The sequence below is a fragment of the Rhea pennata genome, chromosome 19, assembly GCF_028389875.1.
Source record: "Rhea pennata isolate bPtePen1 chromosome 19, bPtePen1.pri, whole genome shotgun sequence".
NCBI classification, from domain to species: domain Eukaryota; kingdom Metazoa; phylum Chordata; class Aves; order Rheiformes; family Rheidae; genus Rhea; species Rhea pennata.
In genome coordinates this window covers 7,723,184-7,741,239 of record NC_084681.1, presented here as the reverse complement: position 1 = coordinate 7,741,239, position 18,056 = coordinate 7,723,184, and the positions used below count along the sequence as shown (strand labels likewise).

Genomic DNA, 18,056 nt, shown 5'->3' with positions numbered 1-18,056 from the left:
GTTTCCTTTCGGAGGACTCTGCAGGAGGAAGCGCCAGTGAGCGATGAGTTCGAGCTAGCCGACAGGGGGTTTAAAACGTGCAGCTTGGCTTTGTCTTGAAATAATTCTACGCAGATGTAGCTTAACATAAAAGACGTACTAATAGGAGGGCCGATCTAATTTTGATAAGGCGCGGGGCTTGCGCTTGGGCAGATCCGGCAGGGTCGGCGGTGGGGACGCGCGTGGAGGGCCGGCTGCCCTTTGCAGGGGGCCGCGTGAGACGTTCACGTCCTTAAAATTGCCGGCGGGCGCCCTGGGTTTCCCTGGGGCCGGAGGAAGGGAGCGGGCGCGAGATGAGTCAGGCGGCGCGGCACACTCGCCCGTCCTCGGGGGAGAGCTGCTTGCAGCCACGGCGGTGATGGTGTCCTCGGCGTCTGGGCACGTTCGACCCCCGCTGAGCGCATCCGAGCCCCGGGCCGGCGCCGGCGGGAGCCCCCGGCGCTTCTCCGAGCGGCGTGCGAGCTAATCCCCCGCGGCGCGGGGACGCCTTGCTCGGCCGCGGCCCTTCACGTGACGGCCCGGGGGGGTGCTCCGGGCAGACAGGCCTCTTTCACAGCCCCGAGACACAGGGCTCATTCATCGTCGCTGGCCTCGCGCTCCCTGCCGTGGGCTCCTGGCATCGCCGCTGGCACGGGCAGCGAGACGAGGCCGCTCGGGGGGTGACAGAGGCGCACGGAGGCATAAACGGGGGCTACTACATTGGCCAGGTGCTTTAAGCCCCGAGTTCTTGGCCTGAGTCCTCCAGCACCGCGGAGCCAGGAGTCTCCGGGGTTTATCTGCCCTTTCCCCCGGGGAAACCGAGGAGCCGACACGGAGCAGGGGGTTGGGAGGAACGAAGCTGCGAGCGGGCCCGTGCCCGTGCCGGGCTGAGCGCTCGCCGCCCGCCGCGGGGCGGCTGCAGGGAGCGCGCGGCGCGGCGGCCGGGCTCCGGCTGAGCCCCTGCCTTGTGCCCGCAGGTTCTCGGCGCTGCACCATGCGGCGCTGGGCGGCAGCCTGGACCTCATCGCCCTGCTGCTGGACGCCCAGGCCACCGTCGACATCAAGGACAGCAACGGTAAGGGGCGTCCGCCGCGCACCCCCTCCACAGCCCTGCGCTCTCGCGGCCGGGAGCCGCCGTCAGAGCAAGGCCGCGGGCTGGCAGGCCCGCCGGCGCTCCGGCGAGGAGCTGGGCCCCGCGGCGGCCCGGTGCCAGCCCTGCCAGCCCCTCTCTCGGCAGGGATGCGCCCCTTGCACTACGCTGCCTGGCAGGGGCGAGTGGAGCCGGTGCGGGTGCTGCTGCGGGCCTCCGCCTCGGTCAACATGGCCTCGCTGGACGGGCAGATCCCGCTGCACCTCTCAGCTCAGTACGGCCACTACGAAGTGGTGAGTGAGTCCTGGTGCCCCGTGTGGCCCCGGTTTGAGTCTCTCGGGGGATCTGTGCCCCGTGGGCCGGGGTCGAACCCCGTCACGGGGAGGGAGGCAGGGCTGGCGGCGGCCGACTGCTGAGCCCTGGCCCGCATTGCTCCCCCGCAGTCGGAGATGCTGCTCCAGCACCAGTCCAACCCCTGCCTCGTCAACAAGGCGAAGAAAACCCCCTTGGACCTGGCCTGCGAGTTCGGGCGGCTGAAGGTGAGCGCTGCGACCCCGGTGGGGCCGGGCCGAGACGAGTCTGGGCCTGCGCGCGGCGTTTCCCCGGGGTGTCCCAGCCGGAGCAAGGTGCCGCTCCAGCGGGAGCGGGCACCTCACACCGAGCCCGGCCGTGACCGCCCTCCCGGGCCCTGGTGCCTTGCTGGCAGCTCCTGCCTCCTCCCGCAGCTGGGGAGGCCGGGTCTGACCCCACGAGCTGCGGGGTTTGCTCCCGACCTCGCGGCAGGGCAGCGGCAGCCCGGGCGAGCATCCAGGCGTCCTCGCTGCCGGTTCTCCGCAGTTTCTCCCCCCGCTTTGCCCCTGTTTAAGCACAGATAGGCTGAGCTCACTAATCCGCACAAGCCCTGAGTACCGGCTTGGCTCAGCTGCTCGAGATCCCCGGCTCGGCCGGCGGGGATGGGGCTGTCTGCGTTTGCGGGGGATGGGCTTCCTCGTACCCCGGGAGACCCCAGCTGAGCCAGCGTAGCACTGCGGGGCTGCGATGGAGCACAGCCAGGCAGACCGTCCCATGCGCCACCAGGGAGTGGACCATGGGGATATTTCCATTTTTGGAGTATCTATAATATCTGCAGCTATAAACAGGGCAGTAAAAATAACTCCTCTGAGCTCCTGGGCTGCCCCAAGATGCTGCCTGTCACTCTGGGCTTGGAGAGACTGGAGCTTTTTAGGGCTTGGTCTGAAAAACCCAATTATGGGAAGCCTATTCCTGGCTGCCGTGACCTTTTGTAGCTCTTGCCCCGGGGCCTCGCGACAGCGCAGCCCCTGCCAAGCACCGTCTGTGTCCGGCCAAGCCCTGGGGCTGCAGGTCGGACGGGACAGACGGGATGGGGAGCGCAGGGCAGGCCCCAAAGCTGGCACCGCAAACTGCGCGTGAGCCCCTCGCTGGGAGGCTGCAGGGCTCGCGCCCCGTTTCTCACCCGTCGCCCCCTCGCAGGTGGCTCAGTTGCTGCTGAACAGCCACCTGTGCGTCGCCCTTCTAGAGGGCCAGTCCAAGGACGCCACTGACCCCAACTACACCACCCCGCTGCACCTCGCGGCCAAGAACGGGCACAAGGAGATCATCAGGTAACTGCCCTCGCCGCTGCTCCTGGCTCACGCGAACCCCCAGCACCACCAGATCCCCGGAGATTGTTGCAGAACTGCAGTCCTGCTTCTTCCTAAACCCACCTTCCCCCTCCCTCACCTCCAAAGCCTCCGTGCTGTGGAGAAGATCCTCAGAGCCTTGCCGGCCACGTCTGCTAGCTCACACCTCCCTCTGGGGCTCCATCCCTTTCTCTCATTCCCACCAGGCAGCTACTGAAAGCCGGAATCGAGATCAACAAGCAGACGAAGACAGGCACGGCCCTGCACGAAGCTGCTCTCTACGGCAAGACCGAGGTGGTGCGCTTGCTTCTGGAGGTGAGCACGTCGGGGCGTGAGGGGGGAGCCGGCACCGGGCTCTCCCTGGCTGCGTCAGTCGAGCCCATCCCAGCACCTCCTTCCCTTCTCTGTGGCTTTGTCGCGCCATCCCTGCGGCACTGCGGGTGCTGGCTGGCTCTTGTCCCATTTGATGCTGGTTGCAGTGCTGTGATGGGGAGGGAGCTGCTGCTAACCCGGGGGAGCGTTTGCCCGTGGCCTGGCACAAACCACATCTCCTCTGGGGCAGGGCGGCGTTGATGTGAACATCAGGAACACCTACAATCAGACAGCCCTGGATATTGTGAACCAGTTCACCACCTCGCACGCCAGCAAGGACATCAAGCAGCTGCTAAGAGGTGAGATGGGGCTGCCTTGCCCTGAGGTCTCACTTGGCATCAAAAACAGGATCCCAGTTGGACCTGCCTGATGTTCCCATCACTCCTCCTGCATGGCCCTAAACTAGCCTGGCTCCGAATGTGAACATCACTGTCCCTCGTGCGTGCTTCCGTCCTCCCTATGGGCTTTGGTGTGGGGGAATTCTCGGAGATCGAGTCCTTCCTGCCATATTAATGTTCTCTTCTCCTCTCTCCATGCTTATTTTCTCCCTCTGCTTTTCCTGAACTGTTCTCTTGCTCCTCTGCTCTCTGCCACCTTCCTCTTTCCCTCTGTCCCTTGTCTTCAGAGGCATCAGGAATCCTGAAGGTCCGAGCTTTAAAGGATTTTTGGAACCTCCACGATCCAACTGCTCTCAATGTCCGGGCAGGAGATGTCATCACGGTAAGGCCTTGGGGGGCCTGCTCCGCACTTCTCCCCTCACCTCCCGCCCTCCTCCTTAGGGTGCCAACCTCCTCCCTCTCACCCCTGCCACAGGTCCTGGAGCAGCACCCGGATGGGCGGTGGAAGGGACATATCCACGATGCTCAGAAAGGCACCGATCGGGTTGGATACTTCCCTCCCTCCATCGCCGAAGTCATCAGCAAGCGCACAGGTCAGTACCCGTCCTGGGCATGCTGAGACGGTCCCTGCTGCAAAACCCTCTTGTCCTTCCTGGCACTGCCCATAGGACAGGTCCCCGCGGCCCTGGCTAGGTAGGGTGGGCAGGAGAAGGACATGGGGTGGGAAAGGGGGTTCATGTGATCAGGGAGGTGGAAATCTGGGCTTTGAGGCTCAGATACCCATTGGCAAGAGCAATCTGCTCAGTGCCAAAGCCGTGCAGCAACCCCAGCCATGGTGGCCCGGTGCCAGCTTGGCAGCCGTGGCGGGGAGGGCTGGAGCACAGGGGCTGCCGGCCAAGCAAGCTTGCAGAGCTGAGCCATCTCCAGGCCACAGCTCCCACCGCTCCCTGCGGCTGCCCCTGCGTCCCGGTGGCTGGAGTGGCTGCAGGACCGGTGCCCGGCTGGGCAGCAGCCCCCTGGCACCCACCGTGCCCGGGCCGGTGGCTGCGCCCTGCCTGGGCGAGCGAACCTGGGATCCTGCAGCTTCCCCCTCGCTGCCTCCCGCAGGGGCTCTGACCACGCGTGTTTTGTGTTTGAATGCAGGCATGATCCTCCCCCGCCCGGCGCCTGCGCACCAGCGCCAGGGCCCCCCCGGGGCCCTCACCGCCCTCCCCGGCGGGCTGCAGCACCTCCCTGACGAGTGTCCACACCAGGCAGCCCCGAGCGTCCCAGCGGCCTATGGCCACCTCACCCTAACCCGGACGGTGCCGGGCCCTGACAGCTCAGGTCAGGGGTGCTGCTGGGGAGGGAGACGGGCTGGGGACCTTCCCCTGCCCCCCAGCCCTGCCGCGCAGCAGGAAAATAGTCAGATGAGAGGGGAGCAGGCGTAGGGAAATGGAGTTTAGGGGAGTCCGTAGAGCAGCCCCCATCCCTCCCCGTGTCCTCGGCCCGGCTGAGTCCCCGCGGCCCCTCGGTGCACCCCTGCCAGCCCAGGTTGCCCCGTGTGTGCTGGGAGGTGGGAGGCGCTGGTGGACCGTCTGTGGCCGGAGGGCTCTCGCGTGAAACTGGTCTTCACCGGCACCCCCGAGTTGGCCGACGCCAGGCCTGTTCCTGCGTGGGCAGCCAAGGCCACGGCCGTGTGGGATGTTTGCTGGGGAGCTTTGTGCCTTGTGTCCGCCCTGGTCTGGGGGCACCGCCTCGGTGGTTAGCGAGCGCCGCCCCACGGCGCTGTGTGCCTGGGCGGCTGACGTGCTCCGCTCCTGCCCCGAGCAGCAGGAGACAGGAACAGCGTGGGCAGCGAGGGCAGCATCGGCAGCATCCGCAGCGCCGGCAGCGGCCAGAGCACCGAGGGCACCAACGGGCAGAGCACCAGCATCCTCATTGAGAACGCCAGGGTAGGTGCAGGCCCCCCAGCTCTCACCCTTCCTGCTCCCCCAGTTCAGCCCCACAGACCTTTTGATAGGTCCTGGGCACGGCTTTAAGCCCTAGTGTAGGGGCCTCTCCTCCTCGCTCCCAGGAGAGGGTGCAGGGCAGGCCCTGGCCCCCCCTGCCGTGGGACAGGGCCTGTCACCGGTGGGAATCCCTCCTCCGCTCACCTTTCCTCTCCCGCAGCCGCTGCCCTCCGCCAGCGATGACCTCCAGCAGCACCTCGTGGGATCGGAGCCGCGCAATGGGCAGCTGAACTCCACGGCAGGTGAGGAACGTCCCCCCGGCCCCCCGCCAGCCAGATACCCACCCCCGGCAGCGTGGGGCCCCAGCGGGCCAAGCACAGCACAGCCAGCCCTCGTTGCCATCATTCCTCCCCCCAACACTCACCTCTCCCCTCTACCCAGGGCCCCCGGGGCACCAGACCCCCGGCAGCTGTCCCCCTGGAGACAAGGTCTTCTCCCACCAGTTCCTGCGCCCTGAGCAGCTCCTCGAGGGGAAGGTAACTGAGCCAGCTGGGGAGGGGATGTTTCTCCTAGCAGCGCCAAGCACGTGGGGCAAGAGAGGCCATCCAGCTGTTTGGGGCTCTAGGTCCAGTTCTTGCTGTGCTGGGGACATGAGGGATGGGGACTTGGGGATGATGGGTCCTGCACAAGGAGGAACTGTCATTTTGCACAGAGCAGCTAGGTCCTTCCAGCCCCTGCAGCCATCGTCACGGGTAGCTTTTTGCTCTGTCCTCTCTACAGGATGCAGAGGCCATTTATAACTGGCTGCACGAGTTCCAGCTGGAGTCATACACCGCCAACTTCCTCAACGCCGGCTACGATGTCCCCACTATCAGCCGCATGACTCCAGAGGTAAGGCGGGTCCTTCCCCCCAGTCCAGCACAGTCCTTGGCCTCATGAGCCACCAGCAGCTGCAGGTACCCACTGCCCTGTGCCTGCATTGCTGCTGCTAACCGCAGCCCCTTTCTCTCTGCGCTAGGACCTGACAGCCATTGGTGTGACCAAACCGGGACACAGGAAGAAGATCTCCACTGAGATTGGACAGCTCAGCATCGCTGAGTGGCTGCCCAACTACATCCCGGTGAGTGCCTGGACCCTGGGGCTTTGGTGCAGCACCCTCTTCTCCCCAGGTCTTTTCTTAGAGCCGCCCTCCCTGGGACAGGACGGGATGGAGGTCTGTAAGTAAATGGCCCGGTGCACGCTGCAATGGCCTATGCTAACACAGCTAGAGAGACTCCAAGGAAAGGTCTCCTAGCCAGGGGCAGGGAGGGAGTGGATGGAAGTGCAGCCTGTCCCTTGATGCTCATGGCGGTGCTCTGTGCTCTTTGCAGGCTGACCTGATGGACTGGCTCAGTGCCATTGGGCTGCCCCAGTACCACAAAAAACTAGTGAACAACGGTTATGACTCCATCACCATCGTGACAGACCTGACCTGGGAGGATCTGCAAGAGATTGGCATCAACAAGCTGGGTGAGTGGCTGACAGGAGCATCTCTGATGTGGAGCCAAGGTGGCCAAGTTTCCTGGCAAAGTGTCTCGATGTGCAGGCCTCCCTCGGGCTGGGCGTTGCACGGTATGTCCTATACACCCAAAATGGGTGGTTCATGGCAGCTCCCAAAGACTCTCTGTGGCAGGCTGGAGCCTGGCTGAGCTTGGTGCCAACCAGTGCCATGTGGATATCACCAACAGTTTGTCTCCTCCTGTTGGCAGGGTTTAGGTAACCCAAAGACCTTTGCTGGGTTGGTGGCATGACGGCAGCTCTTCTGGGCCAGGAATCAAAGGCCTTGGAGAGCCAGAGCCGACCTAATGTCCCCCTCTTGTCACAACCTTCCCACAGGCCACCAGAAGAAGATCATGTTGGCCGTCAAGAAGCTCAGAGACCTCCGTAAAAGCTTGAACCAAGCAGAAGCAACACTGGCGAGACGTAAAGTCCCTGGTGCCCTGGACATCGTCACCATCGAGTCACTGGAGAATGGGGAGTGTCAGTCCCCGCACACCCCCAAGATGACGACATTTCAGGACAGTGAGCTCAGCTATGAGCTCCAGACGGCCATGTCCAACAGCTGCCACGAGACACTCAGCATCAAGAGCAGCCAGGGGATGTCGCGGAGCCAGGAGAGCATCGGGGTGCGCTCCAGGGGCTCAGGGCACTCACAGGACAACGTGCTCTCTCGGCGCCTCTCCAGCCCCTCGCAGGAGAGCCTGGGCAGCGGGGAGAGCAGCGGCAGCAGCGGGCAGTCCTGCACGCAGCCCCACAGCAAGGAGAGCCCGGCCAGCCTGCCGGGACGGCCCAGCCCCGAGCCCTACGGGAAGCTCGTCTCCCCGGAGGGGCAGAATGGCCATGCCAACGGCTGCGGGGGAAGCCCTCTCAAGGAGAGGAACCTGCCCGAAGGCATGGATCAGTACCCCCGGCCGGCAGCTCAGAAGGGCACTGTCCCTCCAGGGCCACAGGCAGTCACCCCCTGCACCCCTCCCCAGACCCCCAGCAAGGCAACTGCCCCTTACGTCTTCATGTACCCCCACGTCTCCTTGAAATCCCAGGCAACCCCTTCCCTCCTGGGAGCAGAGCAGCCCAAGAGCCTGGCGCACCCCTACCCCTCCTTCTCCCCCACCCAGAAGAGCAGCCTGCAGACATCAGCCCAGAAAGCCTTCTCCTACCTGCACAGCCACTGTGGCCCTGCGGAGATGCCCACGGGGCTGCCCAAGCCTGCCGCTGCGCCTGGCGCCTGGCAGGCCGCGGAGCAGCAAAATGGAGGCGAAGGTTTCAAGCACAAGAAGCGGTCGCACAGCCTGAACCGCTACGCGCTGTCAGACGGGGAGCACGAGGAGGAGGAGGATGGGATGTCTACCAGCACGCTGGGCTCCTACGCCACCCTCACACGGCGCCCAGGCCGGAGCCAGATGCCGCGGGCCTGTCTGCAGGCAGAGGCCAAGGTCACCCGCAGCCAGTCCTTCGCCATCCGCGCCAAGCGCAAGGGCCCTCCGCCGCCGCCTCCCAAGCGTCTCAGCTCTGTCTCCAGCGCCCTTGCCGCGGAGGCAGACAGCGAGCAGGCCCCCGAGCCCGAACGACAGCCCGCTGCCGTCCCAGATGCGGCCGGTGTCGCTGCTTCCCCCAGCGACGCCGGCCACAGCAGAACGGTGAGGAGCCTCGCGACTGCGCTAGAGGGGCCGCCCGGGGCGAGTCCGCCCAAGCCTCTCCTGGCCCCGAAGCCCCTGAACATGGCTCAGGACTGCGTCTCCAGGGTGAGCGAGGACAGTCAGTCCTGCCACGCTGATGACTCCAGCACTGCCAGGCTTTCAGATGCCAGCAGGGACGCCTTTGAGAGCAGCAAGCCCCGGAGACGGACATTTAGTGAGCCCAGTGCTCCCATGACGGAGACCGTGCAGGGCAGGCGGGAAGATGCCTGCTCAGACACGGAGGAGGAGGCGGCCAAGGCAGAGGCTTCCACCTCATCCTCCCAGAACAGCTCCAGTGAGTGCATCCCCTTTGCAGAAGAAGGCAACTTAACCATCAAGCAGCGGCCTAAGCCTGCTGGGCATCTCAAGGCTGACGCAGCCACACTGGATGCAGAGCCCAGTTCCCAGGCCACAGAGCCCCCCTGCTCCAGTGGGAAGGAGTCAGGGGTGCCCGTTGCCACCAAAGAGCCGCCCGTGCTGGAGTTCAACCTCACAGAGTCGGACACAGTGAAGCGCAGGCCCCGCTTTAAGGAGCGCGAGCCGCTGCAGACGGTGCTGAAGGCGTTCAGCCTGGCCGGGCAGGCCGAGGCAGGGGCGAACCTGGCGCCGCAGTATGCGCAAGCCCAAGCCGTGAGCATCACAGGCCCGGCCACCCCCAGGCTGGAGCCGCAGGCTGGGCTGGCTGGAGATGCCTTTGATGATGACAACATGGAGTTCAGGATTGCTGAGATAGAGAAGAGCATCCTGTCCCTCGAGAAGGGCATCAAGAAGGCACCAAGCCCTGTGAAACCCCCCAGCCCCTCGGAGCTGCTCAGCACTGCTGTGCTGAGGACACCAACTCCAGGTAGGTGTGTCTGTGTGGAAGGAGAGCCCTGTCCTGTGGGGTGTCTCCAAAGTGGTGGTGGGGCCTGCAGCTCCCTTCGGTTCGGTCGGGTACCACATCCCCACAAAGCTGGGAGGTGAGAAGGGAGCGCATGCTACCGAGTGCAACGAGGTTCCTCCCGTTACAGACGTCCCAGCCAAACACACCTCCGTGGCATCCACCAAGCTGGTGTTCTCCGGACCCAAGACCGTCTACCAGCAGGTCCTGCAGCCTTCCCGCCACACTGTCGCTCCCTGGGCGGCTGCTGAGACGGTGCCAGACGTGATCGGACCCGTGGCTGGTTCCGTCTCTCTGAACCCAGAGCCCAGCAGCAAGGCGTTGGCGAAGCCTTTGGGGGCCACTCTGGCCCAGCAGAGGCTGGAACAGACCAACTCCACCCTGGCTGCTGCGCTGCAGGCCGCAGAGAAGAAGATAACAGCCAAGGAGGCAGAGAGGTGAGGCAGCACTGGGGCGGGATGGGAGGAAAACGCTCGGGTTAGGCCCTTGCGGTGGAATTGGGCAGCCCCGGGGAGGGGAGGGAAGGACTAAGGAGCCTCCAGCTGCCGGCTGTCCTGGAGGGCTGTGCGCGTGCAGCAGCCACCTGGGGATGGGAGCCACACGTGTGCGCTGTAGCAGGTTATACGTGCTTGAGTCCCGGGCACGGGCTGAGCTCCAGCTGCAGGCAGGAGGGTTGGCTCCAGCCCGGTTCTCCCTGCCCCACCAGGGCCCCAAGCCTTCAGGCAGCCTTTGACCGTCTCTCCCTTTCCCTCCCAGCCATCCTGAGGCTGTGCACTCAGCCAAGAACATCCTGGAAGACATCAGCAACATGTTTGATGACCTGGCCGACCAGCTGGACGCAATGCTGGACTGAGGCTTGCTCCCTTCTTCCCCTTCCCGCCTCCAGCTGCTCCGCAAATGCCCGTTGTGATGAGGGGAGAGTAGATCTAGCACCCAAACGGTGTCTCCAAGTATCTCCAGCTGCCTCCTTTCCTGCGCCTTACACCATGGCTAGGAACCCGTCTGCCCCCTCCTCGCTCGCCCAGCATCTCTGGCCCCAGAGCTGCCTGGCTCCGTGTCACACGCTCCAGCATGACCATGGGCTGGTTTCCGAGAGGGTCAGGCCTTTCCCACCAGACTGGCAGCAGGAGGAGAGCCCAGAGGGGCTTCACACGTGGTCCTGGAGGCTGCAGAGAAAACCTCGCTCCCTTGCACAGAGCTGAAGAGCCTCCACAAGGGACCTTTCTCTTCTCTCGCTGCGTTGCCGAGTCCTGCCTCTTATTATTTATCCCCTGCCAACAATGTGTCAAAGGAGAGACCTCCCCGGGCAGCCGCCACCGAGTTGGCTATTTACTGAGCAGATCCCAGCCCCGGCAGAGCCTGACAGCAGCTAAAAGAAGACAGGGCTTGTCGCGACTTGGCAGCTTGCAGAGTGAGAAGGAACCTTCCTGCTTTATTTGCTGCTTTTCCGAACGCGTCAGCATCAGGCAGCATGTAATCTGAGCGGATCGAAATCCCCCGGCAGGACCCGCACCCCCATCCCCAAGGCCGGGGCTGGCACTGCCCGCATCCCGCGGAGCGGCGAGTGCTGTGCCGCGGGCCCTGCCGGAGGCGGGGGGCTGCCCGCGCCTTTCGCGGGGCGAGGACAGCGACTCGCTGCGCCCACGGCCGGGAAGGGCCGCGCGTTCGTGCCAGCCGGGCTCGACCATGCTGCTAAATGGAGGCTGCCCTCTGCCGACACCGTGCCTACGCAAACCGCCAGCCCCGCCACTTCCAGGGAGGCGGTAGCACAGTGGTTAGCGCTTTTTTCTTTTCTTTTTTTCCCCTTTTCCTCCCCTGTCCCCTTTTGGAGGAGAAAATGGTCCCGTTTCCCACTGATCCTCAGTGCAGGGAGATCCTGGCACAAACTCAGCTGTGAACTTTGTTAGACAGGAGCTGCGTTTGAGACTAGGTGATGATGCTTCCTTGCAGCTCCAAAACCCGGCAGGAGAGGTGACCCCACATGCACCGGGTGAATTCAGCTCAGCAACAGCTACTGTAAATACAGGCTGGATGCAGTCACAGCCCCGTGGCCGCAGCAGGGGAACAGCAGCGGTAGCTCGCTGCGTCCAAGCAGTAGGAACGGCTGCATAGCTTGAAGACAGATTTCTCTAGCAGGATCTGTTTAGTAGTGCATGTCTAAATATGTCCAAGAGCCCCGAACTTGGCTTGCGCTCGGCATGCCAAGCAAATGAAAGCATCAGAGCACCAGAAGGGAACCCAAGATTGTACTAAAGTGCCATTTGTTGCAAAAATCCCAAACAAAAGGAAATCCAGCCCATCACCTCTTAAAAATAAAAATACCAACACAAAACCAAACTGTAAAGGGAGAAGGTGGCTGAAGAGGCAGTCGCTTCCCACTTTTGGGGGGAGTTTGCAACTGAAGTAGACAGTTAGCAAGACAACGTGCCCCTGCACCGCAAAGGAGGCGCCCAGCGCCCGCCTGGACATTTCCCGGGGGCCTTCGCTCGCGAGCGGCAGCCAGCGGGAGATGCCAGCCTGGCCTCTGCGTTAAAAAGCAAAGACAAGAAAGCCCTGAAAAAAAAGAAACAAAAAAATGCTTGGTTGGCTGGGACTTGAGGTGAATTTGAGGTGCTTAAGGCACCCAAAGCCTGGCGAGTTGGTTGCTCTGTGTTTTATACATCCCACTGAGGGTATTAAAGTGACCATGTCTGACAGACAAGTGCTACATCATGGACTGTGTTTTTAAATAGCTGCAACCAGTGGCACTTTATCGAAAGGTTTGCAGAAACCTTTTAAAACTGATTTTTTACTCTCACACAAATCAACCTGGAACACGCCCAGGTGGGTTATTTTTTTTTCCAATGTTGATAAACTGTAAATGTTTTTTAAAGGCCAATGTATATATTTTAAATGTGATTTATTATATATATTTACTAACCAGAATTGCAAGTCTTGTACTCTAGGGTCAGGGATAAGAGGACACTGGGGTGGAGCTGTGCCGCTGTCTGAGCCACCTGAGGGCAGCACCACGCTGCTCTCACTGTCAATAAGGGAATTAATTTGATTTTGCAGAAAAATGCCTATTTTTTAAGCTCTAGATCTTTATTTTAAAGCTACTGTATGGTGCGTAAGTTATGTACACTGCAACTGGGACTAACTGACCCTGGCTGCACCTGCTTCATGCAGCAAGGCAGTGAGGGGAAAAAATAGCCCATGTAATCACCAGACTGACAACAGATTTTAAACCATCTGCTCTCTTTGTGTTAATCATGTGGTTTTTGTTTTCCACTAACATCCATTAAGACTAAGTTCTATTAAACAGTGGGGCATATTTTACCCTTTTGATAGTTCTGCGTAGTTGTCTCCTTCATTTCAAATCCTACAAGCTTGTCTCGTGCCCTGTTTGAAGTCACTGAGGATCAGCTTTATCCTGCCCGTTGCGTCCTTAAGCTCTGGGCTTCCTCGCGTAAGCCCCTGCCTCAGGTAAGGGGTCTGCTCTTGCCTCCAGCGAGGTTCACGTTTTGAGCTGAGTCTTACCGCCGTGGCAGTAACGTGTGCTTAAAGCTCCAGGGACCAACCCTGCCCCATTGCCCTGCTGTGGAGCCACAGCTACCTCGGCTTGGCAGGCAGAGGACTCCTCCGTCCTCGCCAGTGATCAGAGCGCGGCCGCAGGGACGCCAGGTCCTGCTCGCCGAGCAGCGCGCACAAAGCAGCCCAGGCCTCCTTGTCTCTCCGCTACTCCGTTTGTGTCTGGATCGCACTGTGCCAGTTCCAGCTCACGCTGTACCTTTCATTCAGGGAGCTGCCACCGGTGCAACACCTGTCACGACTGATGCAACCACGTTACACCTTGTGCTGTGCCCAGGATCCAAGAGACCGAGCGGTAAGTGGACAGTTATTCTGCAAAAAGAGGGATGCAGAGATGGACAGAGTTGTCCAAGGCTGGACAGAAAGAAGGAAGAAGTGCCAGGATCAGCCCCCAGGAGCGCAGCCCTTAGGCCACGGCTCTGGAGCAGACATTGGCTCTGTCGCAGTTACCTGTGCCACAGCCACACAGGTTCTGTCACCGCCTTGCTTTGCTGGGTGCAAACTCCATCCCCTTCTCACTGGGCTTGGTAACCAAGACGGTCATTTATTGCTGTTCATATACTGGATGCATGTGGGTTGGGGTTTGTTTGTTTTTTAATACAATTTACAAGTTTTAATACAAATCAAATATTTTTACATACATCCAAAAAAATTTAATATAAAATATACACCATTTAAAAACATCTTGATGTAGGAAATTCCTTTCTGAAGCCATGCACCCAGGCCCTCCGATGCCTCCATGGGCCAAGGGAGGGGTGGCAATGGCAAGACCGCTCAGGTGCCTCTGCTCCAAGTCTAGCAGGGGAAGAGAGTGAGGGAAAATAAACGTTTGTGACCAGCCAGAGAAGGAAAGCGCAGAGGTGCCTCCTCTGGAGAAGGTATGGCCGGCAGGAAGCCCTGGCAGCTGCTGCCTTTTATCACCTGCAAGAGTTAACGGCCCAGAGCAAGAGCTCGGCTCCGGGGGAGGACGTGGCTCTGCAGGAACAGCAGCCGAGCGAGCGGCTCGGGGCTGCGAGCGGCTCGGGGCTGCGTCCGACTCCGGCCCAGCCACACCGAAGGAGAACCTGTTCCTCCGGCGCTGGTGGCAACCGCTCTGGAGCCGGCGTTCAGTGAAGCGAGACCGGGTAAGATGCAGCTTGTTCTCCCTGAGCCAGGCAGCTCTGCGGGCCCGAGAGGAGCACGGGCAGCGTTCAGCCTAGCTGGTGGTGGCGGCGAGCAGTCCCTCCTTGCGGGAAGGACTGGCCGGGCACGGCTGGCCGCAGCAGAGCGGCCCTGCGTCGCCCTGGGGAGCCGCCGGCTCCCGCGCAACCCTGCCGGTAGCGCAGAGTCCCAGCGGTCGCGTCCTGCGGCCCCGAGAGCCGCGCTCAGGGCGGGGGACGCGGCCCCGGCCTGCTCTGCTCTCCTACCGGCCCCGCGGCAGGGAGGAGGGTATTGCTCGGAGAGGCCCGCTGCGCGCGCTCCCTGGCTTTGCGGGAACGCGAGGAAGACAAGGTGGAGCGTCGGGGCAGGGCCGGGGGGACCCGGCCAGCGCCCTGCCTCCCGGGAAGGCCCAGTCTCACGTACTGAGGGGAAACAAGAGCCGTGTAGCGCACAGTTAATACTGGCAGCAAAACCAGTGCCAGGATATGCCCGAGTCAGCCCGGTCTCGGGGTTAGGAAGGGAGCAAACAGCTCCGCGGGCCGTAAGTATTCGGGCAGCCAAGCCCGCGCGCGCCCTGACTGCCGAGCTATGGTGGCACAAGCGCGCCAAGGGTAACGGCGTCTTTTCAAATCTTAAGCGCACACGTGCCCCACTGGTGCAAAACACAGCTTGCGCCTGCCTAGCCCCGAGGGAAAGGTCCCCCCCCAGCCAGGTGGAGGAGAGACCTCCAGAGAAAGGGAACAGCTGTGAGGGCAGCAGCGTGGAGGCAAGAGACTTCAGACACTTGTGCAGAAAGACCTGATTTGGCAGGGGGAGGTTCCCTGTGCCTTGGAGAGCAACAACTGGGTGCAGCAGAGCCCCAGGCCCCCGCGGGAAGGGAGCCGTTCCCCAGCTCCATGTTATTCACAGCTGTAAGATGCAGATACCCTGTCTGGTAAGACGTCTTCTTCCTCCGTGGCAGGATCGGCAGGTCTTAGGCTTTATCTCTAGCTACAGATATCGCTGTGGCTTTTACTCAGGCAGGCATTTACTGAAGCACACAAAAATGAGGACAGCTACAAACCTACCTCTTTGGGGGTTGTCAAAGCAGACGAGAGCCGATTCAACGGGGCTGCAAGAAGCCGGGCTACGCTGACTCCCTGCCAGCGGGCAGAGCTGCCCTCCTGACTCCCTGTGTACCAAATCACCAGGGTAAAACGCAGCTGTTGGTACGGCCCTGCCTCATCCCTCTTCTCCTGAAGTGCTCAGCAGCCAACATATGGCTAGAGCAGCAACGCTAGAGGGCAGGCCTGGCACGGCCTGGCCATCGCGGGGGCTTTCGGCACCTTGCCAGAGACCTCCCCAGCGTCCAGCTGGGAAAGCAAGCTCCAGTCCTCACCTAGTGCACCCGGGCTCCCGGGGCTGCAGGGGAGACGGCTCCATCCCCCAGGACACAGGGAGAGGGAGGTGGATGAGGGCCTGCACAGGTGTGCGCACATGCACACACATACACACGCACCATCCAGGAGAGTGCACAAGGAAGGGGGGAAAAAATGGGTTTCAACAGAGATTTCTTGCCTCAGCAGCCCTGTGCCTCCCCTGCTGACCCAGATTCTCCTGCCAGGCCCAGGAAAACCCATCTGTTCAAATCGAGAGAAGGAGTCGCTTCATTTCAGCATCACCATGATACTAACAAAAAATCTCTAGTAATAAATAAATTAAGGAAGAGCAGCCTGAACTGCCAGCAGAGCTTGCAGGCTCCCTCAAGCACTCTAGCAGGCTGGGGAGGGGGAGACTGCATACCTGCTGGGGGATCCTGATAGCAGTGCCCTGCCTGGGCCCCTCTGGAAGGTGCTGATGTGGTTTTGCTAGGAGACCGTCTGGTTTGCATGTGCAAGGGGAAACTCCCTGAGCCGCTGGTGCGGCCGCTACCCAGAGCACGATGTGGCTGTGTGGCCCTGGCCTCCGGGAACTTGAGCTGGCAGGGTTTAAAATGGAGAATTCATCCCCAGCTTTGTTTCGAACTGCAACTTCTGCCTCTTTTGGTAGCGGACTCGGACCCTGGAGGAGACAGAAGAAGGAAAAGAATCAGCATGTGTGGGAAAGAAAGGCGGGTAAGGCTGCCCCACTGCAGATCCCAAGAAGAGGGGCAGCATCCGCTCTGGGAATGGGTCCTCCAGTGCTAGGGAAGGCAAACTGAATGCAGACAAGGACCCACGGCCACAGTCCTGCCCCATCCAGTCAAGTCCCTTCTCTGAGCCCACCAGGCACAGCAGAGAAAGGACCAGAAAGTCCTCCCAGGAACAGCAACAGCGCCTCTGTCCTCATCAAGGTTCCCTTGAAGCCCCACTGCTTTTCCTCAAACCCCCTTCCTGGATCACTGCTCATCAGCATTAACTCCCAGCTCCAGCTGCTCCCCGTGCTAGGAGGAATGGCCAGTCACTTCGCCTGCTGCTAATTCTTGGCTTCAGCCACTTCCCATGAAAAAGCGTCCCACAGTCCAGGCACTGTGTGAGGATGTATTCCTTCTGCTGCTATTCAATGCCTCTGTGTCCTCATGGGATGAGCTGGAGAGAACAGCCCTCTCTGACCTATGCTGGTATTTCATAGGCTTTGGCTCTCTCCCTCTCATTGGTGGGAGATAAGGGAATTTTGGTCTCCCTTCCTGCTCCCAATCACTGCCACTGCCCTTCCCTGACCCTCTTTCCTCCCCTGCATTGTTGAATTCCCCAAGAGGTGGAACACGAGCCTGCACAAAAGAGCCAGGTGATTTACACAGCACCGTCATCTTTTCCTTTCTATACCCCACCCTGTTCCTCGTGCATCTTTTATCTGCAGCCCAAGGCCAGGATGGAGCGAGGTTCCAGCCCTTTTCCCCCCATCCCCACAGCCCCATACCTGATTTCATGCAGCTTCACAATCTCATTGATGATAACCACAAGGACCAAGGAAAGAAAACCCAGAAGCCATGAGACTGGGGAGATGGGAACGTAGTTAAACGTCAGTGGAGAACTGAGGTTTTCCCAGAGTTTCAGGTCCAGTACCGTCTGTGCCACTTGCCCCAGCAATCTAGGGTCATAAAGAGACACAGCAAAGCTCAGCAGCACTAACAGACTTCCTGGGATCTGCAAATCAGGGTGTAGGCCCAGGCGTACCACCCCTGACTTCACAACAGGGGCCCCTTCACCAGTTTACCAGCGGAAAACCTTTGCCAAACACCAGCATTTTCCTCAGAGCTAGCAAACTGGTGCAGGCGCAGGTCTAGGGCAGGCAGAGCCCTGCTTCCCCAGCACTCTGCGGTGCCTCAGCAGGACCCGGGGATACTCACACAACAGCCACAGTGAGCGTCCACCACCGGTTAGAGAGGGGGCTCTTCTTCCACAGTGGCTTGGTGCGATGGACATGGGTGATGGATATGAACACTATGGGGGACAGATGGAGCAAGGAGTTATTTAGCAGCATACACAGGTAATTGCTTTACAACACATACCAAGGGCTTTTGTTCCAAAGGGATGAGAGGCTGTTGTCCCTCAACCCAACCCTTCTTTCAAGCGCCTTCCGGACCAGACTCCCCACAGCAATGCCAAACAAGGCACTGGCTATGCAGAGGGGGCCACCACAGCAGTACTGTGCAGGATTACTCACTGCAGGGATATTCAAGGGTGGTTCTTAGCCTGGCACTCTAATCTGGATCAGGCAAAGGACCAGAAGTAGGAAGCAGTGGAGAGACCCTCATGACTGGGTCACTGCAGGCCTGTGTCAGTGTAAAGCACCAACCCTGGGAAAGACACTGAATTAGACCTAGAGTTGTCTACAAAGAGCAACACATTTACTCAGCTTTTGCTGAGTGCACATGTGCTGAGGGCACATTAAAACAGCATTT

General features: G+C 60.9%; 2 protein-coding genes across 15 annotated transcripts in view; one reads left to right on the top strand and one right to left on the bottom strand.

Annotated features, from left to right (window-relative positions):
* Nucleotides 1–12,813, top strand: part of CASKIN2 (CASK interacting protein 2) — a 32,595-nt gene extending 19,782 nt beyond the window's left edge. For 2 of the 4 annotated variants that reach the window (XM_062591885.1, XM_062591888.1), the window contains 18 exons: nucleotides 996–1,093; nucleotides 1,256–1,401; nucleotides 1,552–1,647; nucleotides 2,600–2,730; nucleotides 2,955–3,063; nucleotides 3,311–3,419; nucleotides 3,746–3,840; nucleotides 3,934–4,051; nucleotides 4,602–4,784; nucleotides 5,271–5,392; nucleotides 5,610–5,691; nucleotides 5,831–5,925; nucleotides 6,170–6,280; nucleotides 6,408–6,509; nucleotides 6,760–6,898; nucleotides 7,265–9,448; nucleotides 9,615–9,921; nucleotides 10,241–12,813. In XM_062591885.1, coding sequence (XP_062447869.1) covers nucleotides 996–1,093; nucleotides 1,256–1,401; nucleotides 1,552–1,647; nucleotides 2,600–2,730; nucleotides 2,955–3,063; nucleotides 3,311–3,419; nucleotides 3,746–3,840; nucleotides 3,934–4,051; nucleotides 4,602–4,784; nucleotides 5,271–5,392; nucleotides 5,610–5,691; nucleotides 5,831–5,925; nucleotides 6,170–6,280; nucleotides 6,408–6,509; nucleotides 6,760–6,898; nucleotides 7,265–9,448; nucleotides 9,615–9,921; nucleotides 10,241–10,337 — 4,324 coding nt within the window. In that variant the 3' untranslated portion in view covers nucleotides 10,338–12,813. The remainder of the gene's footprint in view (nucleotides 1–995; nucleotides 1,094–1,255; nucleotides 1,402–1,551; nucleotides 1,648–2,599; nucleotides 2,731–2,954; nucleotides 3,064–3,310; nucleotides 3,420–3,745; nucleotides 3,841–3,933; nucleotides 4,052–4,601; nucleotides 4,785–5,270; nucleotides 5,393–5,609; nucleotides 5,692–5,830; nucleotides 5,926–6,169; nucleotides 6,281–6,407; nucleotides 6,510–6,759; nucleotides 6,899–7,264; nucleotides 9,449–9,614; nucleotides 9,922–10,240) is intronic. The other 2 variants (XM_062591887.1, XM_062591889.1) reach the window with 2 other exon arrangements.
* TMEM94 (transmembrane protein 94) overlaps nucleotides 12,705–18,056 on the bottom strand; it is a 52,117-nt gene continuing 46,765 nt past the window's right edge. For 5 of the 11 annotated variants that reach the window (XM_062591890.1, XM_062591895.1, XM_062591891.1 and 2 more), the window contains 3 exons: nucleotides 17,502–17,595; nucleotides 17,072–17,242; nucleotides 12,705–16,234 (listed from right to left, as the gene is read on the bottom strand). In XM_062591890.1, coding sequence (XP_062447874.1) covers nucleotides 16,162–16,234; nucleotides 17,072–17,242; nucleotides 17,502–17,595 — 338 coding nt within the window. In that variant the 3' untranslated portion in view covers nucleotides 12,705–16,161. The remainder of the gene's footprint in view (nucleotides 16,235–17,071; nucleotides 17,243–17,501; nucleotides 17,596–18,056) is intronic. The other 6 variants (XR_009960356.1, XR_009960358.1, XR_009960355.1 and 3 more) reach the window with 6 other exon arrangements.